Consider the following 23,739-nt stretch of genomic DNA (forward strand, 5'->3'; position numbering starts at 1 on the left):
CTCACGCACGATTTCCCTGTTTTGATATCGTCCATTGATAGTAGTTTTCTTTGCCCTTTCCCTCTCTTTTCTGTTCCCATACCCTCTAGCTCGTCTTTCATGACACAGTTCCTTCTTACCCAATGTCCCAACCAGGCTCTCTTCCTCTTCTTAATAATATCTAAACTTGATCTTTTCTCCCCCACTATTTCTAATATCTTCTCATTGGTTTCCCGCTCGAACCAGCTAGTTCTTTCCATTCTTCTCCACACCCATATTTCGAAGGATTCAAGTCACATCTTATCATTTTTGCGTAGTATCCATATTTCTGACCCATACAGCACAATACTCTACACGAAGTATTGTATAAGTCTCTTTGTCAACACTTTATTCAAGGTCTCACAAAATAGTTTTTCTTTCTGCTAAAGGCTTCTTTCGCCATTCCTATCCTTGCTTTCATTTCACGTTCACACTTCATACCATTACTAATAATACTACCCAAGTATCGAAAAATGGTCACCTTTTCTATTTTCTCCCCTAATACTTCTATATTTGACACCGAGTTCTTCGTTCCAATCACTATGAGTTTTGTCTTTCTAACATTTATTTTCATGCCATATTCTTCACAGCCCTTGCGTACGTTTTCTAACATCTTATTGATTTTTTCTTCAGATTCTGCAATAAGTGCCATATTATCTGCAACCCATATGCACCTAATCATTCTACCTCCTACTGAAATGCCGTCTTCACTTTGTAGGCTCTTTTTCATTATCTCCTCTAGATAGATATTAAATAACGTAGGCGAGAGACAGCATCCCTGTCGAACTCTCCTTCCAATTGCACTCCCGTCTGTCATTTCCTCCCCTATTATAACACTTACTTGTTGGTTCATATATAAGTGTCTCATGAGTCGTTGATCATTCCATTCCAAACCAACCTTCTTTAGAAGTCCCAACAATTCCCAATTCACTCCGTCAAAAGTCTTTTCTAGATCAATAAATACCACATACATCTCTTTCCCTTTTTCTATAAACCTTTCACCGATCACCCTTAATAATCCAATTGCATCTCTTGTACACTTGCCTCTCCTGAACTCGAACTGTTTCTCTTCAATTTCTTCATTCGTTCTTCCATACAACCTTCTGTTCAAAATTCGAAACAAAATTTTTGCGGCATGAGATATGAGACTAATAGTTCTTTAATCTTCACATCTCTTTGGGTTCAATTTCTTAGCCATCGGTATCATGATCATCTTCAGGAAGTTTTTGGCCATTTTCCTGTTTCATATATTTCAATGCAGAGTCGGAATAATTCATTCTTGCCCTTGTCCCCCATATTCTTAATGAATTATCCATCCTTTTTGCCCTTCTATTCCTAATCTCAGATATAGCTTTCTCAAATTCTTCTCGAAGAATACTAAACCTTTATCACTCTCGCGTACTTTATTTTCTACTTCAACATCAAAGCCATGGGTCTATCTCTACTCTCATACAAGTTATCAACATTTTCTTTCCATCTTCCTAAAACTTCACTCCTGTCGCTCCCCATTCATATTTTCTACTGCCATCGTAATATTCCTTTGATTCCTTCGAAGTTCCATAGATTCCACCTCCTTGTAAATCCCCTCATATTTCCCAACTCTTTCTAATTCTTCTATGTCTTCGCATGTTCTTTTGCGAAACTCTTCCCTTGCTCTGTTTGTTTCCCTTCGTTACTTGTTATTTAACTTCCTATACATTTTTCTGTCCTTTTCTGTATCAACCTGTTTCCACGCTCTTCTTTTCCACATTTCTGGAACATCTGTTATGTAACACATGGATTCTTAGCCGTTTTGTGTTCATGAAACCTACTACTTCTGCAGCCTACATATGCAAAGTCAATATGCTCCCATCATCTGTTACTACATTTACCCTTTCGTCATTTCAGTATTTGTCTTCGAATTTTTCAACGAAGAGATTTCCCACGTCCTCGGGTTTCAACCTTTCAGTATTCAACATCTTGTTCCCTACTTTTCTTCTGCGTACATTTTTCAGTTGAATATCCACTCCGGCCAGCACAATGTTATTATCAGAGAAAATGTCACCCCAGGTGGGGTCTTCGCGTTCTTCAAGCTATTCCGATACCTGTCCTGAATCATAATATAGTTTATCTGGTATATTCCGCCATCTATTCGGCATTTCCATGTATATCTTCTTTTTTGTGCTGATTGAACCACGTGTCCCCAATTACTAGATAATTCTGTCTACAGAAATTGACCCGTTCCTCTCCTCTTTAATTTCTTTCGCCTAAACCGTATTTGCCTAAGACACTGCCTTTCTGTTTTTCTTCCACAACTGTATTATAATCTCCTATTACAATTACACATGCACCCCTCTTCTGCCTGTCTATAATTTCTTCAATTTTCTCATAATTTTCCTCTACTTCTTCAATTGTATGAGAAGTCGTCGGTGTATATATATGTACCACTACTAGATCCTTCTTTCAACTCTTAGAGCCTTTCTATTTCAACTGTGCCTCTTCTGGCGCTGCTGTCGATATGTGATTTCACGTACCTCCCTGGAAAGAGTAGGGACAAGTTGCTGCGGCCGATGTCTTTCAATTGTTTGTTGCGAAAGCGTTGGCACAATGAATTATTTGATTGACTTCGCTGTACTCTGTCTTCTTAGTCATTCTAAGTACCCTACGATCTTCACTCATCAAGACCAAACATTTAAATGGCAAATTGGCAACAGAGCTGAAGTCATTCACTTCATTTCCCTAAGAAGAGGGAGGGTTTCATCCGTCAGAGGTTGGCGGGGGTGGGGCCGAAGTATGTTTCACATATTTTCCGAACGCACAGTTGAAATAGACAGGCTTTAATATAATAACTCCATTATCAACATATTCTACTTTCTCTACTTTCTCTACTGGATGTATATAACACTGACAATCTAGAATGGTTGGAAGACGGTAACACTCAACGCCGTTTTGCTATAGTGAAGTGTGATGTTTCTGCCAAGCTTGGTGTATAAACGTCTCATCGTACGGAACCTGCTTTACAACTTCTCATTTGACAATTGGTTGGCAACACTGATAAACTGGGGTACTTGAGAGAGGAAAATGTCCACAGTATATTTTCTCTAATGACGAATGATGTTTATCCCATGTTTCATGGATATACATTGAGTGGTATAGAAATCATCTTCCATATTGTATTTATAGTTCGTTGGCAACACTGACCAAATGGGTATGTCTGGGTGCAAAGTGATATTATCAAACACTTCCTCGAGTCACGTTCTAGCAATGAGCCAAAAAGGATCATGATGGCCTCAGGCACTTATGCGTAACATTAATTTTTATTCTGTCGAATATGCCATACATACACCAACAAACTGGCCCCTTATAGGGTCAAGTTGCGGGTTTGCCCATAATTTGAAAACGGTTTCGTACTTCTCATAGCAGGGGCTTTTAGACGATATATATTTTTTCCGCAGATACTTGGTCCCGATATGGAATCATCCCTAGTAATTTTCTCTGTAGCACGCAATCCTTCCCACCCGACACAAGTGTTTTCTTAAAGGTGGTGTTTATCGGGGAGGTTAGACATATAAAAGAAACGGTTTTTCTGTGGTACAAATGCATGTACAATCTATATATATAAAAGAGAACGCACAAATCCTTTGTTCCCTCATCACGCTAATACGGCTGAACCAATTTCTTTTATTTTTGGGGGGTTATTAGGATTTGGACCCTAGATGGTTTTTATCATATCACTTTAATTTTTAATTACCAGTGTCTTGAGATAATTGACCATTCAAGTGTCCATAACGTACAAATCCTTTGTTAGTTCATCATAGGTAAAAATAAACGTATTTATATGCAACCCGCATGACCGTGTCACTCGGCGGGTTAACATAAATGACAGGCGATATAATGTTAACATTTACTGCAATCTACTATGGTTTTTATCATATCACTTGAAAGCGAAAACTTCCGGGATGACCGCAGCGAAGCGGGGCGGGTTAACATAAATGACAGGCGATATAATGTTAAGATTTACTGCAATCTTCTATGGTTTTTATTATATCACTTGAAAGCGAAAAAGTAAAAATTATCTAAGTAACAAAGTTTATTGCGTTCCGGGGTGACCGCAGCGAAGCGGGGTGAACGCTGCTAGTACATAATAAACAGATCAATATCCAACAATGAACTCTTTATTATATGAGGGTAGGTAGATAAGTTCTCAGCCTACCCAGGTTCAAACAAAGCTAAATATAAAAGCTATATGCGTTAATGAGGCTTAAATTTGTGAAAATACTGTGCAAAATTTGGTTTGACTAAACCAATTTATTTTTTTTTCAGGTCACAAGTGAGGATGTCAGCCCACGTCCCAGAAATTAGTAAATTTGAACACCGTGCATTCATCAAGTACCTCTTCCTAAAGAGACTCTCGCCGATGGAGATCCACAACAACCTTGTCACGACATTGGGGGACAAGGCACCATCGTATGCCACTGTGAAGAAATGGGCAGCGAACTTCAAACGTGGGCAGTTTGGTCTGAACCATGATCCAAGGTGTGGCAGACCAATTTCAGTGACCTCTCCCGAGATGATTGATGCCATTCACCGGATGATTCTCGACAATCGTCGAATCCCGCTCAAACAGATAGAGGATACATTGGGCATTAGTTATGAACGGGTGTGGAAAGTTATCCGTGAAGATTTGGGTATGAGGAAGGTCGTGGCAAAATGGATTCCGAAACTTTTGAACGCAGATCATAAGCGTGAACGGGCGGAGGCAAGTAAGGCAGTTCTGTCCCAATTTTATGCGGATAAGGCCTTTTTTTGCAACGGCTGGTAACAATGGACGAAACCTAGTTATATTTCTACGATCCCACGACGAAACAGCAATCGGCGGAATGGCGCCACAGCGGTTCTTCACGTCCGAAGAAGGCTAGGACGCAGCGCTCCTCTGCTAAGGTCCTTGTTACGGTCTTCTGGGATTGTGAAGTAATTCTATTGCTGGATTATGTGAAATCGAGTGAAACGAGCAATGCAACTTATACATTTCCTCTGGACAAACTGAAAGCAGCACTAAAGGAGAAGAGATGTGGAAAGCTGTCAAAAGGGATAATCTTCCTCTAGGACAATGCGCCCTCACACAAGGCACGTCTGACATTGCAAAAATTGGAAGCCTTACGGTTTAAAATACAGGAACATCCACCTTATTCGCCTGATTTGGCTCCATCAGATTTATCTCTTTCCTAAATTGAAAATGTTTTTAAAGGGAATGCATTTCAATGGCGACGATTACGTCATTTCTCAAACAGAGGCCTGGTTTGGAAAGCATTCATCCGACTTTTATTTATCTGACCTGCAAGCACTGCAACAGCGATGTGAAAAGTGCTATGCACTACAAGGGGAGTATGTTTAATAAAAACACCAAGCTTAGCTTCCTATCTACTTGTTTTCTTGGTGAGGCTGAGAACTTATCAACACACCCTCGTAGATACAATTCCTGTAATTTTTATCTCGCTTTTTGATTGGGCACTTAGAATCGAAAATGCACTCACTAACAACTTGAAGAAAGCACACGGTGAAGATGTGTAATTAAGGGAAATACGTATTATGAATGATTTGATATTTGTTGCTATGCTATTTCTTCAAGTAAATCCACGAGCTGAAGTTTCCCCAGCCCTCGGCCATTCGTGTGACAACATTGGATCAAGTTATCATCGGAATGCTGCGCAGTGCTAGCAGACGATCTACCATCTGATCTGCCCCCAAGTTTACTTGCAATTGGATTTGTCTTAACAAATTTCAACATGGAATAATACTATTTATGATTGTTCACCTCTTTCAGCAATACATTCTGTGTTCAAGCGTAACAACGACACTACGAAACTACTAGTTATATATAACTAATTATTCGTAGTTTACCTGGAATATTATGTTCTCCACACAATTGCAGAACATTCTGGATTGTATCTGTAGGAATGTTACCGTCAAGGATGACAAGAGGACATCTCTTCAAGTCACTTGCGAATGATGAAACCTATTAAAAAACAAACCAGATATTTTATATAATAAACATAAAGGTCATCAAACCTAAAGAAGATGGGAAAGTAAGTGGAGTAAAATGTTAAAATGTTCTAATATCTGTTTTTCATTCAGAATGTAAGAACTTTAAAGTCATGTCTATTTGGATTATGGAAATATATTACGTGAAGTAGCTAGTGCTCAATGAGTAAATATTAATCAGAATAATTTAAGTAACTATTTTCCCTTTAAAACTGAAGTTTCGTGTGTCGCAATTTTTTAAGAAGTTACACGTAGTATTGGATGTTTTAAACTTGAGTAGTTGGTTAAAGTACTTACATCAAGGAAGGCACTCAAATGGAAATAATAAAATACTTAAATCAAAGGAAGGTACTCAAATGGAAATAATAAAATACTTAAATCAAGGAAGGCACTCAAATGGAAATAATAAAATACTTAAATCAAGGAAGGCACTCAAATAGAAATAATAAAATATTTAAGTCGAGGAAGGAACTCAAATGGAAATAATAAAATATTGAAGTCGATGAAGGCATTCACTCAAATGGAAATAATAAAATATTTAAGTTGAAGAAGGAACTCAAATGGAAATAATAAAATATTGAAGTCGATGAAGGCACTCAAATGGAAATAATAAAATATTTAAGTTGAAGAAGGAACTCAAATGGAAATAATAAAATACTTAAATCAAGGAAGGAACTCAAATGGAAATAATGAGATAGTAATTATATATAACATAACTAATTTCTAGTGGTCGATTACTAGGTCTACACGAATACTTGTTTTATGGAGTGATGCACGTATATTTTACCTTATGAATGCAGCAGAAAAAAACAATAGTAGGGAAGCTAACATAACTAAATCTAACTAACGAGTAACCACAATCATAATCATAATGAGTATCGTAAATTTACTTTCAGTCAAGGATACTGTTCCCTAGTCAGTTATGGGACTTCTAGCTACCTCAGCTGTTTTGTCCACGGAATATTGAAAGCATTTTATGATGGATTGCGTAGAAACTTAACACTCCACAAGTTGGAAAGGTGGAGCATGAACATTTTTCTTCGGTGTCTTGCGAAGTTATAGTTGTAGTAGGTATCACATAAAGGATACCGATTTCTTGGAGATGATGTGGATTTGTTGAAGATTTCAGAATAACTTACTCCTCTATCATATGATTTTTGATGTACTACTTGTGTGAAGTCTGGATGTTCAGATACTACGAAGAGTGTAAATGCCACTAACAGTTACACGTGAAGTATACCATAATATTTTTTTATAGTATTTGTTAAATTTATTGAGGGAAGGTAGATCCCACAATTTTTGATTCTAGAATGCGCATTTACCTTGTAGGAAACTAAGGTTAATACTCTTTTAAGGTTGTTCGTGTCTTGTAGTGACATTATTCGTATCAGAACAAAAATAACCAATCTATTGGTTTCCTTAATTACATGATGATCTTCCTGATTTGTTCCTTTTAGTTTGAGGATGCAATCTCCCCGGTGCTTAGTTCATGTCCTGGATGTAATTTCAGATTCATTTCGCTTGGTTATGCGTTGTTTGATCTTATGGTTAACTTTTAAATACGTTGGGTAGACATTTTGGCATTCTTGGAGTTTTGTATCTGGTTGGAGTTGTCAAGTTCCGGTTTCTCCATGGTCTTCGAAAGAGCCTTCGCCTCGAGAAGCCTTCTCTGTTAGTAGTATTATAGTCTTGCAGACCAAGTTTCAGTGGTTGTAGGTGGGAGTTGCTGCGTAGTGTACTGTTCCTCAATTTAGCCAGCACCATCATATTTCATGCAAAATTTGCCATACAGTTATTAAAATTATAAAATAAAATGTATCGTCAAGGAAATAATCTCACTTGTGTGACGCACATGAACGCAATACAATAATTAATTGGAAAAGAAAACGTCGACATTAGAGCAAACATATTCCAGTTCTACTAATTGTAACTACATCTCTCGACTAATTGATTCACTAAAGTCCTTTTTAAGGTTATAATCAATTCATCAATCTAAAAAGATCTGAGCAATTAGAATGAATTATTTTCGTTAGATATATTTTATGTTTTTGTTGAAATGAAATGACATATCTACTTTTATGTCTCACGAATATGTCCTTTTGGCTAAAGAGAAGGGACGATTATTGAAAGCGAATGGAATGATAATGTATGAGGAACGAGATAACACTGAGAAATATACAGACACTATGTTCTCCTTCAATAACTCACATGACCTGGGAATGAATCAAGAACCCCTCGCATCAAAGATGAGGGCTTGCCACTGAACCAACTTTGTTTTGTTGTATTTAATTGGACATGGTAAAATTTTAAAAAATGCAGTCAATAAGGCAAACAACCAACAAAAGGGTTTCTATCAATGGATGCGATGAGATTTGCTAGTCACGTAGATTCCATGTTTTGTTCCTTGTGTATTAGCCTTCATAAGGATTCCACCAGTGAAGATGATTTACTTTTAAGTCTGAAATAGTCCAGTAATTTAATTTTAGTTATATAAAAACCGATAGGATTTCATACAGGAACTAAAATATTCAGTTGTCTACGTCAGGCCACCTTTTTTACCACGTTTTGTTAGGTGTAATTACCAACGATCTTGAAGATTACTGCAGAGTCTACTTTCCACTGGAAAATACTTCTTTTCAGGTGTTGAAGGAGTATTTTGTCCCACTAATGCTACAACACTTTCCAGAGGCCTGTAGATGCTCGTATTTTACAAGAAGAAAGGCACTATTTCGGACCACCAGAGAAACAGTATTCCATTGGAGTGGCATCGGAAATCTTCAATGAAATTTTGGTGAAGGGAGAAAGAAACGTCTCGCTCCTACCTTTTATCAGTCTGTAGATTGCCAGCGATTATTTTACTGCTGTACCGAATCTTTTGTCCTGATATAGTTCCACCTGGCTGGTGTCCGCTCCATACAGTGTACCGTTTTTGTTTTATAAATATCCGTCGGAACATTTATGACATAGCTGGCCTTACGGACTATCTTGAGACGTAGCATTTTGTGAATGGCCAGGTGAATGGTTGCAGAACACACGGAGCTTGGTAACCGTAGCTCGATTTGTCTGTGGATTGTACAACGCCCTCGGCACTTAACAGCAGTGACGTTAGCTTCACTGAAGTCCTCTTGGATATGACTTAATTGGTGATAAGAATCGGAAGTGGCCGTGTGCATCACGGAAATGGAATTCACAGAGGAGTGTCCAATAACAAACCTGTGATCCTGGCAATGTTTAGATATGCCGGAACAACTCAAGTGTGTATCGGAAAGTTTTACAAATTATCCTCAGAAGAATCGACTCAATTTCGGCACCATTAGACTTTACATGACAGGCTTAGTTTGTTGGCAGAAACATCACATATACTTCCTTGGTGGTGCAACTTTCATGTTTCTGTTGCATATGTGCTCCGAATGATGTCCTTTACATTTCGTACACGTGGAAAATCTTCAACATCTGTAGTTTTGGAAATTTTTAAGATGAAATTTGATTTAATTTCTTCACGAAATACTACACTGTAAATTGCAGCACTTCGTACTGTGTAAACTCTTATTTCCCTGAAAGCCAGAAAAAGGTGTTCAAAATACAAGTTTGGAAGGATTTACCTTTGTTAGGTTATGCTAGATTACATTATATTTGCTTCATTCAGCCCATAACTTTTGTAATATGAAACATTCGCATTTCACACCATGAAGTAAGTTGTCGTATCAGCTTAGTCATCTGCCATTTCGCTCTTCTTCTTTAGGTGACATTATCGCATTTTATAACTTCGATCATAGCAGAATATAGTTCAAGTTCATGGCATTTACCTTGAAATGTATTACTGTGATATTACCTGATTGGTCTCCTTCATATTTTCTGTTAGAACACGTAGTAGTATTCTAATCCAAGGCTTCTTCTACTTGAGCTGTTACACAAGCGATATTCGTTGGCAGCCAGTGAACCAAATTAGGATACTGTCCTTTTAGTCAGAAGTTTCGGTTCTTATTTCTACTTGTCACCTAAAGTTTTAATCTGAAGTACATATTGATTTGGGATACGGACAAAATCTCGCCGGCCAAAACATCGCCGGCCCAAAACATCGCCACCCAAAACATCGCGTGGCCAAAACCTCGCTGCGAATGAAACTTTTCTCTAAAATTTACCCAATGAGTTTCTTAATATGCAATTCCACATTACAAATAATAATAATAGTAATAATATTGTTGGATTTGGGAACAATGATTTGGGAAGTATAAAAGGACTTTAAATAGTAGGATTCTTGACTAGAAGCTACGTAAATAAACGGGAAGCTTGAAAGAAAATATACGTCACATTCCATCAAAATCGATTTTTTATATACACACACACACTTCTACAATTTCGCATGTTTCTAATTCTTTATGGGGTTTTGATCCATGTTGGTAAGAAGTTTTCCTTTTGTTTCGGAAAACGAGTGATGGCTTTTCAAAAGCCTACCCAAATATTAACAATTATACACAGTATTTACAATCACATTGAATTGTGTACGTACCATCTGAGTTGAGATTCGGCTATGTATTTCCATGTCTCCAATACCAATTTTGCATTCACCATTTTGATCCAAGACCACATTGTAGCTAGCAGTCCGTTCCATGCTCATAACACTAATTCCAGAGGTGTTCTGTACGAAAGAAAAAAAATCATTAGGAGGAACACTTTCTAACGTAATTCTATAGGAAATAAATTAACGCACACGATATAAGTAATCGGTAAATTGGGTTCAATTAACGCATATCAGGAGAGGCCGATCCAAACTCATTGTACACTCTTCTTAACACTTAATCTGAAATTCTTTCCTGGCTCAAATGATTAACGTTCGCACCGTCGTAATGGAAGATATGCCTGAGAAAAGTTGAATATGTATATCTCACATAGCCTAAGTGCTAAAAAAGATCTTAAATCCTAAATACCCCAGTTTTCCTTGAAAGTTATACTCAATTCGATCCTGACTTAAAATACCAGTTGCAATCTTTTCCCTTCATCTCTTATCCAGCTAGATGTGTAAGAAGCCATCATTCTAAAACATGATGATATATTAAAGTCATTTATCCCTAGAGCTGAGCCATGATGAAACCTTAATATATATATATATATATATATATATATATATATATATATATATATATATATATATATATATATATATATATATATATATATATATATATATATATATATATATATAAATGAAAGTCACTATGTTTATGACTTCCTAACTCTTGAGGCACCCGATCGGTCTCGTTCAAATTTTCAACATAGATGAAGTTCAGGCCTTGGATGGTGTATATCTTTTCACTCGACGGTTCAACTAGGGGAGGGGAAGGGAGAGATATATAAAAATAAATAAAACTTAATAACTCTTGAACCAAGAGACCAATCTCGATTAAATTTTCCACATAGATGAGGTTCAGGTTTGGAATGAATGGTTTTTGACATTTCACTTTGACGGTACAACTTAGGGGGAGGGGGAGATGGAAAATATTACAAAATGATCGAAAATTACTGATATTAATGGCGAATCCATAGTTTTTGGGGTCGCTGAGATGAACAGTAATACTTCCGATGACGGTTAAATCCGAATTCAGCCCCGCAACTTGGGGCAGGAGGGAGAGATATAAAAATGGTCGAAAAGGACCGATATTAGTGTCGAATCCACAGTTTTTCGGGTAGCTGAAAAGAAAGCAGTGACACTTCGGATGCAGTTTAAATCCAAATTCAGCCCTTTATGCCTAAAATGAAACGTATTCTCCCCGCGAGAAGAATACCTATTCTGCTTGTATATACATATTTATATAAGTGAAGCGAAAGAATTGCAGACATTTATTCGTAGAAATGAGACACAGTGATGCTTAGTGACATTCCTAGAAATAACGTGTGTTGATGGCCTTAGATATTTATTCATAGATGTAAGGCATGTTGAGGCTTGATGAAACTCCTAAAAATGACGTATGCTCATGACTTGAGATATTTATTTGTAGTAGCATGAAGCATGTTGATGCTTGATGGCATGTTTAGATATAAAGTACTTTGATGGCTTGTGATATTTATTCGTAGAAATAAGCATTTTGATGCTGATGGTACTCCTACAAACGAAGTATGCTGAATACTTGAGACATTTATTCGTATAAGTAAGAAAAGCTGAAGATCGATGGCATTCCTAAATTCAAAGTATGCTGATGACTTGAGACATTTATTATTGAAAGTGAGGAATGCTGATATTTGATGCAATTCCTAGAACTGAAGTATGCTGATGACTTGAATTGGAGAAATAAAGTATGATGATGCTTGATGACATTCCTAGAAATGAAATGCGTTGATGATTTGAGACATTTACCCTTAGAAATGAGACATACTGATTCTTGACAGTATTCCTACAAGTGAATTCGTACTGAAGACTTGAGACATAACGCGCTCTTCTGTCATTCTGGGAACATGTTGGCGATAATAGTGACAGATAGACAATATATATAAGGATTGGGTGCAGTAGGATACTAAAAGCTAGGAATGAACAGTCGAAAGAAAATCTGTTTATGTCTCCCTCAATACATTTTGATGCCAAGGACTACATTGAGCAGATTAATTGGACCAAAACTGTAAGCTGTTATACCCGCCAATGGTAGAAAGAGTGACAATAGAAACTATATTATCGTATATGGCAAATGAATATAAGAATTTCCTCTGTCACACCCAGTGGGAAAACGTATAAAATATGGTTACAGAGTCTACCTGAAAAGTGTTCAGACAAGATAATAGAAAAGTGTTCAGATAAGAGTAATATTGTACTCTTTTGATACCTAAATGCGATAGAAAATCAGATTTCATGTTGACGTCCTAAGCGGATAATGGTAAAACAACATAATTTAAGAACTCCCTCGTAGTTGCTGACAGGAGAAAGAAAACTTATGTACAATAGGCTTTCGCATGTCAAAGTATAGTTCCGGCGGGAAAATATTCCGCAATTCAGATCTACGGAAGAGCGATGTCTTGGAAAGGACTATTGAACGAGAAAGTAACAATGTGGGGAAGATAGGTAGAGAAAAAAACAACCAAGAGCAAAGAGGAATAGGATAGAGACGTGGAACGTACGTACCATGTTACAAGGAAATTAGAAAATATTAAATAAAAGAAACAAAATAATCTGGACTTGGTAGGATTTTGTGAAGTTTGACGGGAAGGTAATGGGGATTTAAACAGCGAAAGATATATATAATGTTTAGCTTGGGTAATGAAAAGGGCGGTCATACTGGTGGGAATAATTCTTGGTAAGTGCTTAATAGAGAAGGTAGTGAAAATAGAATTTGTTGATGATAGAGTTATGATGTTAAGAATTAAAGGAAAAGATAAGGATATAGTGGTGAAACAGACATACGCACCGACGACTTCATATACAACTGAAGAAGTAGAAGAAAATTATGAGAAAATAGAAGAAATTATAGATAAAAGAGAAGAAAGGTGCATGCGTAATTGTAATGGAAGACTTCAATGCAGTTATGGGAGAAAAAACAGGAAGGTAATGTCGTAGGCAATATGTTTTTTTTTTCGAAAGAAATAAAAGGAGAGCTGGCCTGGTGAATTTCTATAGACAAAATTCACTAACAATTGGGCGTACTTGGCTCAATCAGAACAAGAGAAGAAGATATACATTATACATGGAAATCTTAAACAACAGACGACCGATGATATCAAATAGACTATATTATGATTCAGGACAAATATCAGAATAACTGCCACTTTAGCAAGAATAATTTTGCGAAGTTGGCGAAGAGGTGCAAGTTAATGTTTTCCTCTCAAATTTGAATACATAAAACCAGTCTCTAGAAAAAATGGTCTTGTATATATATTTTTAATATAAGAACGTGCCTGTTTGTGAAATTTAGAAAAATCGATTTTTCACCAAAATTTACTAGCTTTAGGCTGTATGTGCAAATTCTAAATATACAGCACTTAATTTTTTTTTACCATTAAACAATTAAATTAAAGTACGGTAACTTCATTATATTAAAAATGGAAAACACTAATTTTTAAAATTACAGCATTTAAAGCAATAATTGATGTTTCTAGTACTTTTTTTTAAAAAAAAAGTTTATGCGTTTTGGACGAACAAGATAAAATATAAGAACATTTGAAATATTTTCCTCTTTATTAGAATGCGAAGGCACAACCTTTCACCACTATTAGAATTCGATGTTAAAAAAATAACTTTTTCCGACCCACCCTAATGCTTATGCCTGACATCATTCCTATAAATGAAGTCTGTTGATGACTTGAGACATTTACTCGTAGAAACATGTCATGCTGATACTTAATGACAACCATTCTTTTCTCTTTTCGCAAGGACACCGTTTAGCTTAAAACTTGTTAGTCGATTTGATTGATTTCTATTCGCCTCTTTTGCCAGTTGCGAGAATTTATAGAACGAGACCTGCAATTCAAAGTGTGGTTTGAATTAATGAACAGCCCCATTGGGAATCGAACCTGGGTCCACGTGCACCAAAAGTAGGCACTCTAGATACTATAGAGACCGGATTCGATTTCCGGTAGGAGCTAATGTGATTCGTATTCCACGATAAGCTGTAGGTCCACATCTCATACTGATTCATTGCAGAAAGGGGAGCTAAATTCCAATCCAACTATTCAAATTGGCTACTAGATTATAGAGTCAGCGAATTGTGATTGCGCTGTAAGAAGATACAGGCAGTGGTGAAACATGTGGTCAGCATTGTAAGTACACAGTATGCTGGAAAAATAACGGAACCTTTTCCTTTACATATAACCACCAGCTCCATCTATTGAAGCAACATATTATCGGAAAGCTGGATATCTGCTCAACAAAACAAAACCACAATCATAAGAACCTATTAACGGTGTGTCAAGTATAGCAAGAAAAGTGAATGTACCTGGTGTCAACTCTTCACTAAAACACGATGGAGCAAAGAGCCAATATTAAATTTTGATTAAAGCTAGGTAAAACGTATACACAAACATTGCAAATGATGAAACAAGTGTATGGTGATGTGTGCTTATCTCGTACACGTGTGTTCGAGTGGTATATGCGATTCCGGGACGGTTGTGAATTCTAGGAAGACGACCCAAAGCCAAGCAGATCGAAAAACAAAAATCTCGATGAATTGGTGGAAGAAATGCGTGAAATGATCGCCCACCATGCGAATTCGACTGTGAGATGGATGGCGGAGGAATTAAATACGACGAAAGACATGATTCACGAAATTTTGACAAAGGATTTAAAGAAACGGAAAGCCTGTGCTGGATTTCTTCCGCACACCTTAACTGATGAACAAAACCTTGCTTGCGTTGAACGTTGTAAGGACTTCATTAAAACAGCCAGACGAACCATAACATTCCTGGAATCGATTGTAACTGGTGATGAGATTTGGTACTTCAAGTACGACCCGCAAACAAAACGCCAAAATGCTACATGGAAGTCCGCAGGTTCTCCAAAAGCGAAAAAAAAAATTGCATTTTCAAAAGTCACGTGAGAAGACAATGTTGATTTGTTTTTTACGATTCCAAATGTATTATACTTCGGGAGTTCGTTCCACAGGGTCTCACTGTTAATGCTGAATATTGTATCGGTGTTCCAAAGCGTTTGAGGAAGCGAAACGTTCGCGTAAGGGCGGAGTATCGAGTGCCAGGCACTTGGTCTTTATCGCACGACAATCCACCACGTTACAGAGCCGTCGCAGTTCGTGATTTTTGGCTTTAAAAAAGCAGATCTTTGTGCTTTCACATCCTCCGTATTTGCCTGATCGACAGACATGTGACTATTTCCTATTCCCAAAATTAAATTGGCCATGAAAGGAACATTTTATGACAATGTTACATATGTCCAGTCTGCCGTAACGAGGGTCATTGAGGCGTTTCCGAAAAAGGACATCAAAAACTCTATACTAGCATTGGTTGAACGTGTATTGATGCGGAAGGGATGTATTTTGAATAAAAAGAGCTACAGTTCGTAAAACACCCAATTCGTTTTGTTTAATTTAGAAAGTTCCGTTATTTTCCCGACATACTGTGAATTATACTCTCTGCTACCTGGTTGACATACATACTGATATTTAGGCAGTAAGATATGTAAAACTAATCGAAATTTACATCCCAAGCTTATGCAGCGACGCTAAGGGAGACAGCAATTATGATAATGAATTAAAATGATTGAATGAGGAAAATGGAGGAAACAGGGAGTCTACAGAAAACACAAGTAAATTGTGTTTGTCCACCACAAAGCCCACTTGATACGATCTGGGGTTGAACCACGGACCTCACGCACCACAGGTGAGAGCTCTACCACTGAGCCCCTGCGATCCTTCTCAAGAAATAAAAGTAGAGATCTCTGGTCCTCTTATCCGTTGTTTGGATAACTTAGGATAATGTGGAATATTAAATTTTGTTATAAACTTTATCAAGGGATATAAGAAAATAATATGTGATCATATTTCCATGTTGCATTCACAGATTGTGGATAAACACATTTTTATTTTCATTTCCTTTTATTTATTTATTTATTTCTGTTTTTCTGTATTTAATCTGTTAATAAATAGAGAAATTTCTTATTGACTCAATTTTTATTACGTGTAGACAACGGTTGGCTTGGTAAATCCAAATTCAATATGTTACGTTAGCATTTAAGAAAATATTTTTACCCACACAAGAAAATGTTTCACTATTAGATTTGTAAGAGATTCGTGGAGACAGGCGTTTAGAAATCAATGCTGGTAAAAACGGTTTTTCCTCCTTCCACGCAGGATTTCCCTTCCGCGGATTTGGGGCCTCCAGTGATAATTTTTTCTTTGAAGTAATTCTGACGTGAGACATAAATATTCCTTTTTGAAGACTCAAAATTGCGTAAATTCTTTCACACATCTTTGTTTAAATAGCACACATAGGAATTTTTCGCCCCTTTTAAATATACCATTTGTAAAATATTTCCCTTTCACGCAGAAAGAGAAAAATCAGTTTGCAAATGATGATGTAGAGAAAAAATTAGTAAGGAAGAACTTGAATTCACTGCTTGTTAGTGCGAGTAATATGTAAATTGTTAGTTTCGTTTAATATTCATGAAACCAGGAAGCGAAATATTGAAATAAAATGTTCCGAGCACTGTTTGACATACGCTTATATGTACTATACCTGGGACGCTCGTTTTCTGTAAGTTTCTGCAGTATAAAGCAGTTTCGTTGTATTATTATTATTATTATTATTATTATTATTATTATTATTATTATTATTATTATTATTATTATTATTATTATTATTATTATTATTTGCACCCAGAAAATCACCATGGAAAGTTTTTTCTGCATTCAATGTGAAAATGTTGAAAATTTTGACAAAGGTATGAACTCCGACCAATTTCATTAGAAAAGAAAATATTAAAAATTATTATTAGTAAGTATTCTGCCTGTTTGCAGGGTCTAAGACTGAGTTTTTTTTCTTTTCTTAGATTCCAGTCTGGAAAGATTTCTTCCATGTTTCTCAATCTTAAGCTTTCTCTTTTAATTCCCAGTCTTCTATTTTTCAACTCATTAATCACTTGTGTTTTTCCTTTTCCTACTTCTCGCTTTCCTTGATATTTCCTTCTATGGCGGTGTGAAGTAGACAATTTCTTCGCAAGATGCATCCAATCTGTCAATCGATTAATTTAAGGTTGTACGTTATTATGTATAAGTCAGAATAAGGGCCCAAGGCTTAAGGCATCAGTAAAAGGTTAATGTGTCTTTTACCGGTTCACACTTATGGAAACGAAGTGGAACGTCCGCCATTGACGCTAGAATCGCACAGACAGTAAGCACAGCAGAGCAATCATAAACCATTTGTGTGCAGAATGTGGTAAGAGGAAGTGAAGTGCTCCAAGTGTAAAATGGCCTCCAAAATGACGACCTCATTCTGGGAGGGATACATCACCGCTCTTTCCGACATCGGATACAGCTACAAAGCAATTGTGAAACAGTGTTCGTCCAAGGGTTACACCATTTCCACGAAGGGTATTGCCAATGTACTCAAACGCAACAAAAATGCACAACCAGAGGCAGCGGGTGTGTGCACAGTGGCATGAAAACAACACCCTCGTTCCAAGTTGGTGACCCAGGAGAACCGCCGCCACAAAGAGACATTGCCCGGAGTGTTAGAAGATCCAAATCAACTGTGCACAGGATAATCAGCCAGGATTTACGCCTGCAAGTGAAGCATAAGCCACGTGTTCACACACTCACAGCCAAACACATCCGGGAACGCAGGGTTCATTGCAAACGGCTTTATGAACGGTATTTAGCGGGTGACAAATGGAAATACAGTATATGGTCACGTTAGACGAGACTATTTGTCAAACTCCAAGTGGGTTCGAGCCATTTACGATCATCCAAAGGATGCCAAGGACCATGCCAATTGGGTCCTCTCGTGCTACGAAAGTTTTTCCCGTGGCTTAATGGTGGTTGCAGGTTTCTCCCATAAACGGAAGCTTCCCCTGCATAGAGTTGCACGAAATGTGAAAATTAACGCAGCATAGTACCAACAACACATTTTGGAGCCATTATACCGGCTGCATATTCCGTCGTTGTATGGTGCTGAAGTGTCGAAAGTCTTCATTCATCAAAACAAAGCAGCCACCCACATGGCTCGAACAACTGTGGCGTACATGGCCCGCAAAGCGCGTGAAACTGGAATCCATGCTATCCCATATTCAGACATCTCTGTCAAGTCTCCCGACGCTGCACCAATGGACTTTCGGGTGTTTGAAGCGAGCGATTTCCTTACGTCGCCCAAGCACATTGACTCGCTTATGGAGAGTTTGCAAGGAGGAGTGGTCTAAACTTGATCAGATTTCTCTAAATAGAAGCCTACTCCAATGGGAACTTCGGTGTCGGGCTGTAGTTTCTAGTCAGGGTCGTCATATCGAGTACAATCGCTGGTGGAAATACGGCTTTACGCCCTAGGTACGGGACACAAAATCGTTTCCATAAATGTGGACCAACCTTTGGTAGTTTCTCAATTTATATTAAGTAATGTGCAATATGACCTACACAATACATAAAACAAAGTAAACCTACCATAAGTATTAATTATCGATGATACCCTCTGCAATATTATTTAAGGTCACTAACTAAAAAGTATAAGCTTTAGATTCACTAAGGAGTATATTCTTTATATTATTTAACCAAAATGCCCCACAAAAATACAATCATTATTTTATATTCACAAAGTTCGCTCAGTCCAGCACTAAACTCAAATCATAAGATAACAACTGACAATTACCAGTTAGGCGGACCTACATATAATATATGTATGTGCATTATTTCCAAAGCACCTCGTGTCAAAGTTCCAACGCAATCCAATTGATCTTTCTACGAAGGATGCTGGCTAAAAGCGTTCTCTTCTCTCCTGTCCGTTTTAAAACATTTTCGTTTGTCAATCTCTCCGTTCATTTTATCTTTTCCACCTTTCTCCAACACCATATTTCGAACATCTCGGAATATTTCTTCCCTAACTTCTGTAATGTCCAAGTCTCCGAACTATACAGTCCGATACTCCATATATAGCACTTGATTAGCTTTTTCCAGGGGCGGATCCAGGACCGACTTCTGGGGAAAGGCGGTGGGTTGTCATACTGCTACTTGGAGCTACTTTTAAGAGCTTCAAACTCTGGAATGGGTTTTATTTATATATATAAAATAAAAATAAAAAGTTTCCCCTTCTGGGAGGGGGGGGGGCGATCGCCCCCTGGATCCGCCACTGGATTTTTCTTTGTTCAATATTAAGCCTACTAATGATCTTTTCTTGAAGATCATCTCTTTGGTTACAGGAAGTCTTGACCTTATCTCTTTAGTGAAGTAAGCGTCTCTCGTCAAAATACTTTCCAGATATTTCAAATAATCTACCTCTTCAACCTTTCTTTGTTCTATTGTGATCCGTAAGGGAGCGTTTCCACGGGATATTCTCATGACTTTCGATTTTTCGACATGAAAAATGTATTAGAATTATGGGTGAACTAACATTTCCTAATGAGCACAGTACGAAGCCAATCATTTGAAGCGTATCTAAATATTGGGTAATTCCGCACCGCGGAGCCTATGGGGCCCTTAACATCGTCACTTCTTAAATATGGTATTCAATCAGAGACTCAGCCAAAAGTCAATAAGAGCATCGTTTGTTTTAAAACCATTAGTGGCGCCTCACTCAATCGGTCTTGTCGGAGATTGAAAGGCATCATTAGCCATTAGACATAATGAGCCTTATGCAGGTCGCAGGTATTAGTGTCATACTAAAGAGTTCGACTAACATATGTTTCGTGCAGTAGTCAGACCTTTAGTATGACGCTAATCAGATGTCAAAACAACTCTGCATAAAGCGGAACATAAAACAACCAAGGTACAAACGCATCATTAAACGTTAACCTTTCTGTAAATCTTTCCCCCTAATTCCTTCTTTTGTAATCAACATTTTAATTCTTCCGTTTCATTTATATAATTTCGTTACCTACGTAAAAAAAATAACGGATGCAGCTCTCTCAGTAAAAGTACCATTAAAGTACTTACCATGTGAGACATTTTTTGTATAAGATACGAGCCATAAAGATCTTTCCCAACAGCAGAAATAAAAATTGGATTTGTTCCTAATCTTGACAACGCATCCGCCATGTTTCGTCCAACTCCACCGCAAATTTGTTTGATTTCTCCGTTGTGTGTGCGGCCATCAAGCTGAAAGAAAGAAAAAAAATATGCTAATTGTATTGTGAATGTTCTAATTTTTCATAATGTGACTCTTAAATATCTTACTTAAATAAAAAATATAGGTATATAAAGGGTGTCCCTTATAGGTATATAAAGAACAAAACTTTTGAAATGCCCGCTATTTCTGTTCTAGTAAGTTGGCAACACTGAACGTTACATGATTTTCATTTGTTGATTTGTGGTTAGTAGTTACGGAGCATCGAATGGAGCATAATCGTCACTGGTTTTCAGTACGGGTAGGAAGGGAGCGCTTCACGTCGAAACAGAGTGTTGTTATAATGAAAACTTATAATTAAAACCCGGAAGTTGAGGAAAAATCCTCTTTTTTTACGAATGCCTAAAGACGAGACTTAACATAATATGTGTTCATTTGGGTCATTGTAAGCCAGAAAATGATGGGTTTCACTTGCCTTTTTTTTGGGCCTTTTTCGGCGTCATTTTGTTTATTGGCCTTTTGTTCTTTTTTTTTTTTTTAAAAAAAACTTTTAATATGTCTTAACTTCTTTTTTGCCCTTCATCTTTCGACCATAAATTTACTGGTCATTAACTCGAATCACCACCATCTCTTAAACACAGTGTTGCCAGACGAGTCAGTTGGGAAAGCAGGAGATTCGAAGATAAAAAACAGGAGAAAGCAGTAGACACATACAGTGGTGGCGTTTGAATGTGAATCCGGGGGGGGGATAACATTTGCCATTATTAAGGGGGCAGTAGTCAAAACAAGTAGCTCAGAATTCGTTTCCGATGAACTATTTTGAGCAAATAAAAGGGAAAGTCCCGATTTATATTAATATTATTTGATACACACATGTGTGAAGTAAAACGTAGTGAAAGAGCAAAGTGGAGTGGGAAAATGTCTTTTCTTGTACGTAGTGATAACGTAGCTACATGGTGCAGTCACACATGACCGTGGCGTAAGACGATTTCTTGCTGAAGATCGTGGAGAAACTATCTAAGCCACTCTTCCAACCAAAGTCCCAATCTAAATAACACTTATTTGTAAATCTTACAGAAAGTCATAAAAAGCTAACCATAGTGCGTATAGAAGATGACGTACAGTTGTATTCTTTAGATCCATATTATATACAGTAAAGCTCTATAACTATATGCTCTATAGAGCTTTGTGTATTATAACAGATAAATTTTGTCTTTTTATGTGAGGAAACATTGAAAATTCAATATTATTAATAATATATTTTTTCAACTTCTCGAAGTAAGGAAAAAGCAGGAGATTGTTAACTTTTCGTTTTCTTTCGCAGTAGATCAGTAGAACGTAGAAAAAGCAGGAGATCTCCTGCAAAATCAGTAGATCTGGCAACGCTGCTTAAACATCTTTTCTTTAGTAAATTAAATTCAAAAGATAAAACTTTCTTCAACGACTGGACTGATAAGACCAGATCTTCAACAATCACAAGTCAGATAAGGAGGCGTAACAATGTCCTCCAGCAAGGGGGTAGTGAGGGTGTGGAAATTTTGTTATTTTAGTTTGTATTTCAGTTTGTGGAAGAAGGACAGACAAACCGTTAATCTACCAGAAGCTTATATTTTTTGAGCATTATATCTACTAAATATGTAATTCTAATTAAATTGGGTCTTATTTTTACGTCCTCTTTTCCAGTTTTTAGGTCCTTTTTCCGATATTATTAGGTCTTTTTACAGGCCGTTTTTAGGCAATTATTAGGTCGTCAACTTCCGAGCCTTACTTATTACAAATGTCGTGACGATAGTGTTTACGTCCTTTGTCAATAGCGATGTTGTAGCATAAGATCTGTTTTGAATTACGTTCAACTAAATTAAAAATAAAACCCGAGCAAAGCAACCACGCATAATTATTAATCTGTGTTACAGGTTCGGCAGCATATTAATGCCTTTATCATATATATTTGATAAGGGTAATGACATATTGGAGGGAAACTTTACCTTATAAGCTTTTGCTCTGATTAGATTTTATTTTACTTAATTGGAAACGAAATGTGACTACTGTAATGCGTTAGATGCTCTATTACCGGGGATCGAGCTCGATATCTCTTGTACAAAATGTATATGCGTTAGCCATTTGACTAACGAGAACGAATCTTCAATAAATAATTTGATGCCAAATAAACTTTAATGGTGTTACTATTGCTGTCCATCCAATCACTAACTTCCTTTAACTGAGCACGATGGCTCTGTGGTAGAGAGCACAGTTCTGTTACGTGGGTTCTATGGTTCGATCCCAGTTAGTGCCAAGCGGGCTTTGTGGTGAACAAACGCTGTGTACGCGGGTTTTCTAGGGGTTCTCCCGTTTCCTCCCACTTTCTTCATTCCATCATTGCTTCATCTCTCATCATCACCGTCTCCCTTAGACTAGTCGAAATATTTCGTTTCTTTTTCATTTTCCGTAAGTGGCCCCGCGTAGAATAGTCGCTAACACTCTCGCTTTTGATGTGAATGGTCCCGGATTTGATTCCCGGTGGGGACACTCGGTCGAAAAAGTGTAACTGCTTCTTCAGGGCACAGCCATTCAGATGAAATTCTCCTACGTTTCCCTCATCCACACCAGGCAAATGCTGGGATGGAACTTAAGATAATGGTCCCTGGCCGCTTCCTTCCTTCCCCATTAGTTTTATCCACCTGAATTCCCCGGACACTGTGATCACTGAGGGACGCCATTCTTCATACGTGACGGGCTAACTAAACCATAAATGCCAACAATCCAGAAATCTAATTCCTGATTCAAACTTTCCTTACATCACTAGTTGTATGAGACAAACAACACTGTTACCCAAATTGCGAACAGAAGAAAGTAGGTTCCTCGTAACAGAGCAGTGCCGTGTCGTGGTAAATCAGCGCCCGGGGCGAAAGTATACGACGGCAACCCAATACATATATTCCAAGTAAATTTTCTTCTTTCTTTCTTTTCCTCTCGAATTTTGCGTCCCCTTACTTCAGCGCCTGG

The 23,739-nt window shown here is 37.4% G+C and overlaps 1 protein-coding gene across 1 annotated transcript in view; it reads right to left on the bottom strand.

Annotated features, from left to right (window-relative positions):
* The window catches only part of LOC145693636 (uncharacterized), a 265,246-nt gene that overhangs the window by 38,810 nt on the left and 202,697 nt on the right, over positions 1-23,739 (bottom strand). The window contains exons 2-4 of the mRNA XM_081769816.1: positions 20,607-20,768; positions 10,550-10,678; positions 5,899-6,013 (exon numbers count right to left, since the gene is read on the bottom strand). Coding sequence (XP_081625942.1) covers positions 5,899-6,013; positions 10,550-10,678; positions 20,607-20,708 — 346 coding nt within the window. The 5' untranslated portion in view covers positions 20,709-20,768. The remainder of the gene's footprint in view (positions 1-5,898; positions 6,014-10,549; positions 10,679-20,606; positions 20,769-23,739) is intronic.

This window comes from Thermobia domestica, chromosome 8, assembly GCF_964235325.1.
Source record: "Thermobia domestica chromosome 8, izTheDome1.hap1.1, whole genome shotgun sequence".
NCBI classification, from domain to species: domain Eukaryota; kingdom Metazoa; phylum Arthropoda; class Insecta; order Zygentoma; family Lepismatidae; genus Thermobia; species Thermobia domestica.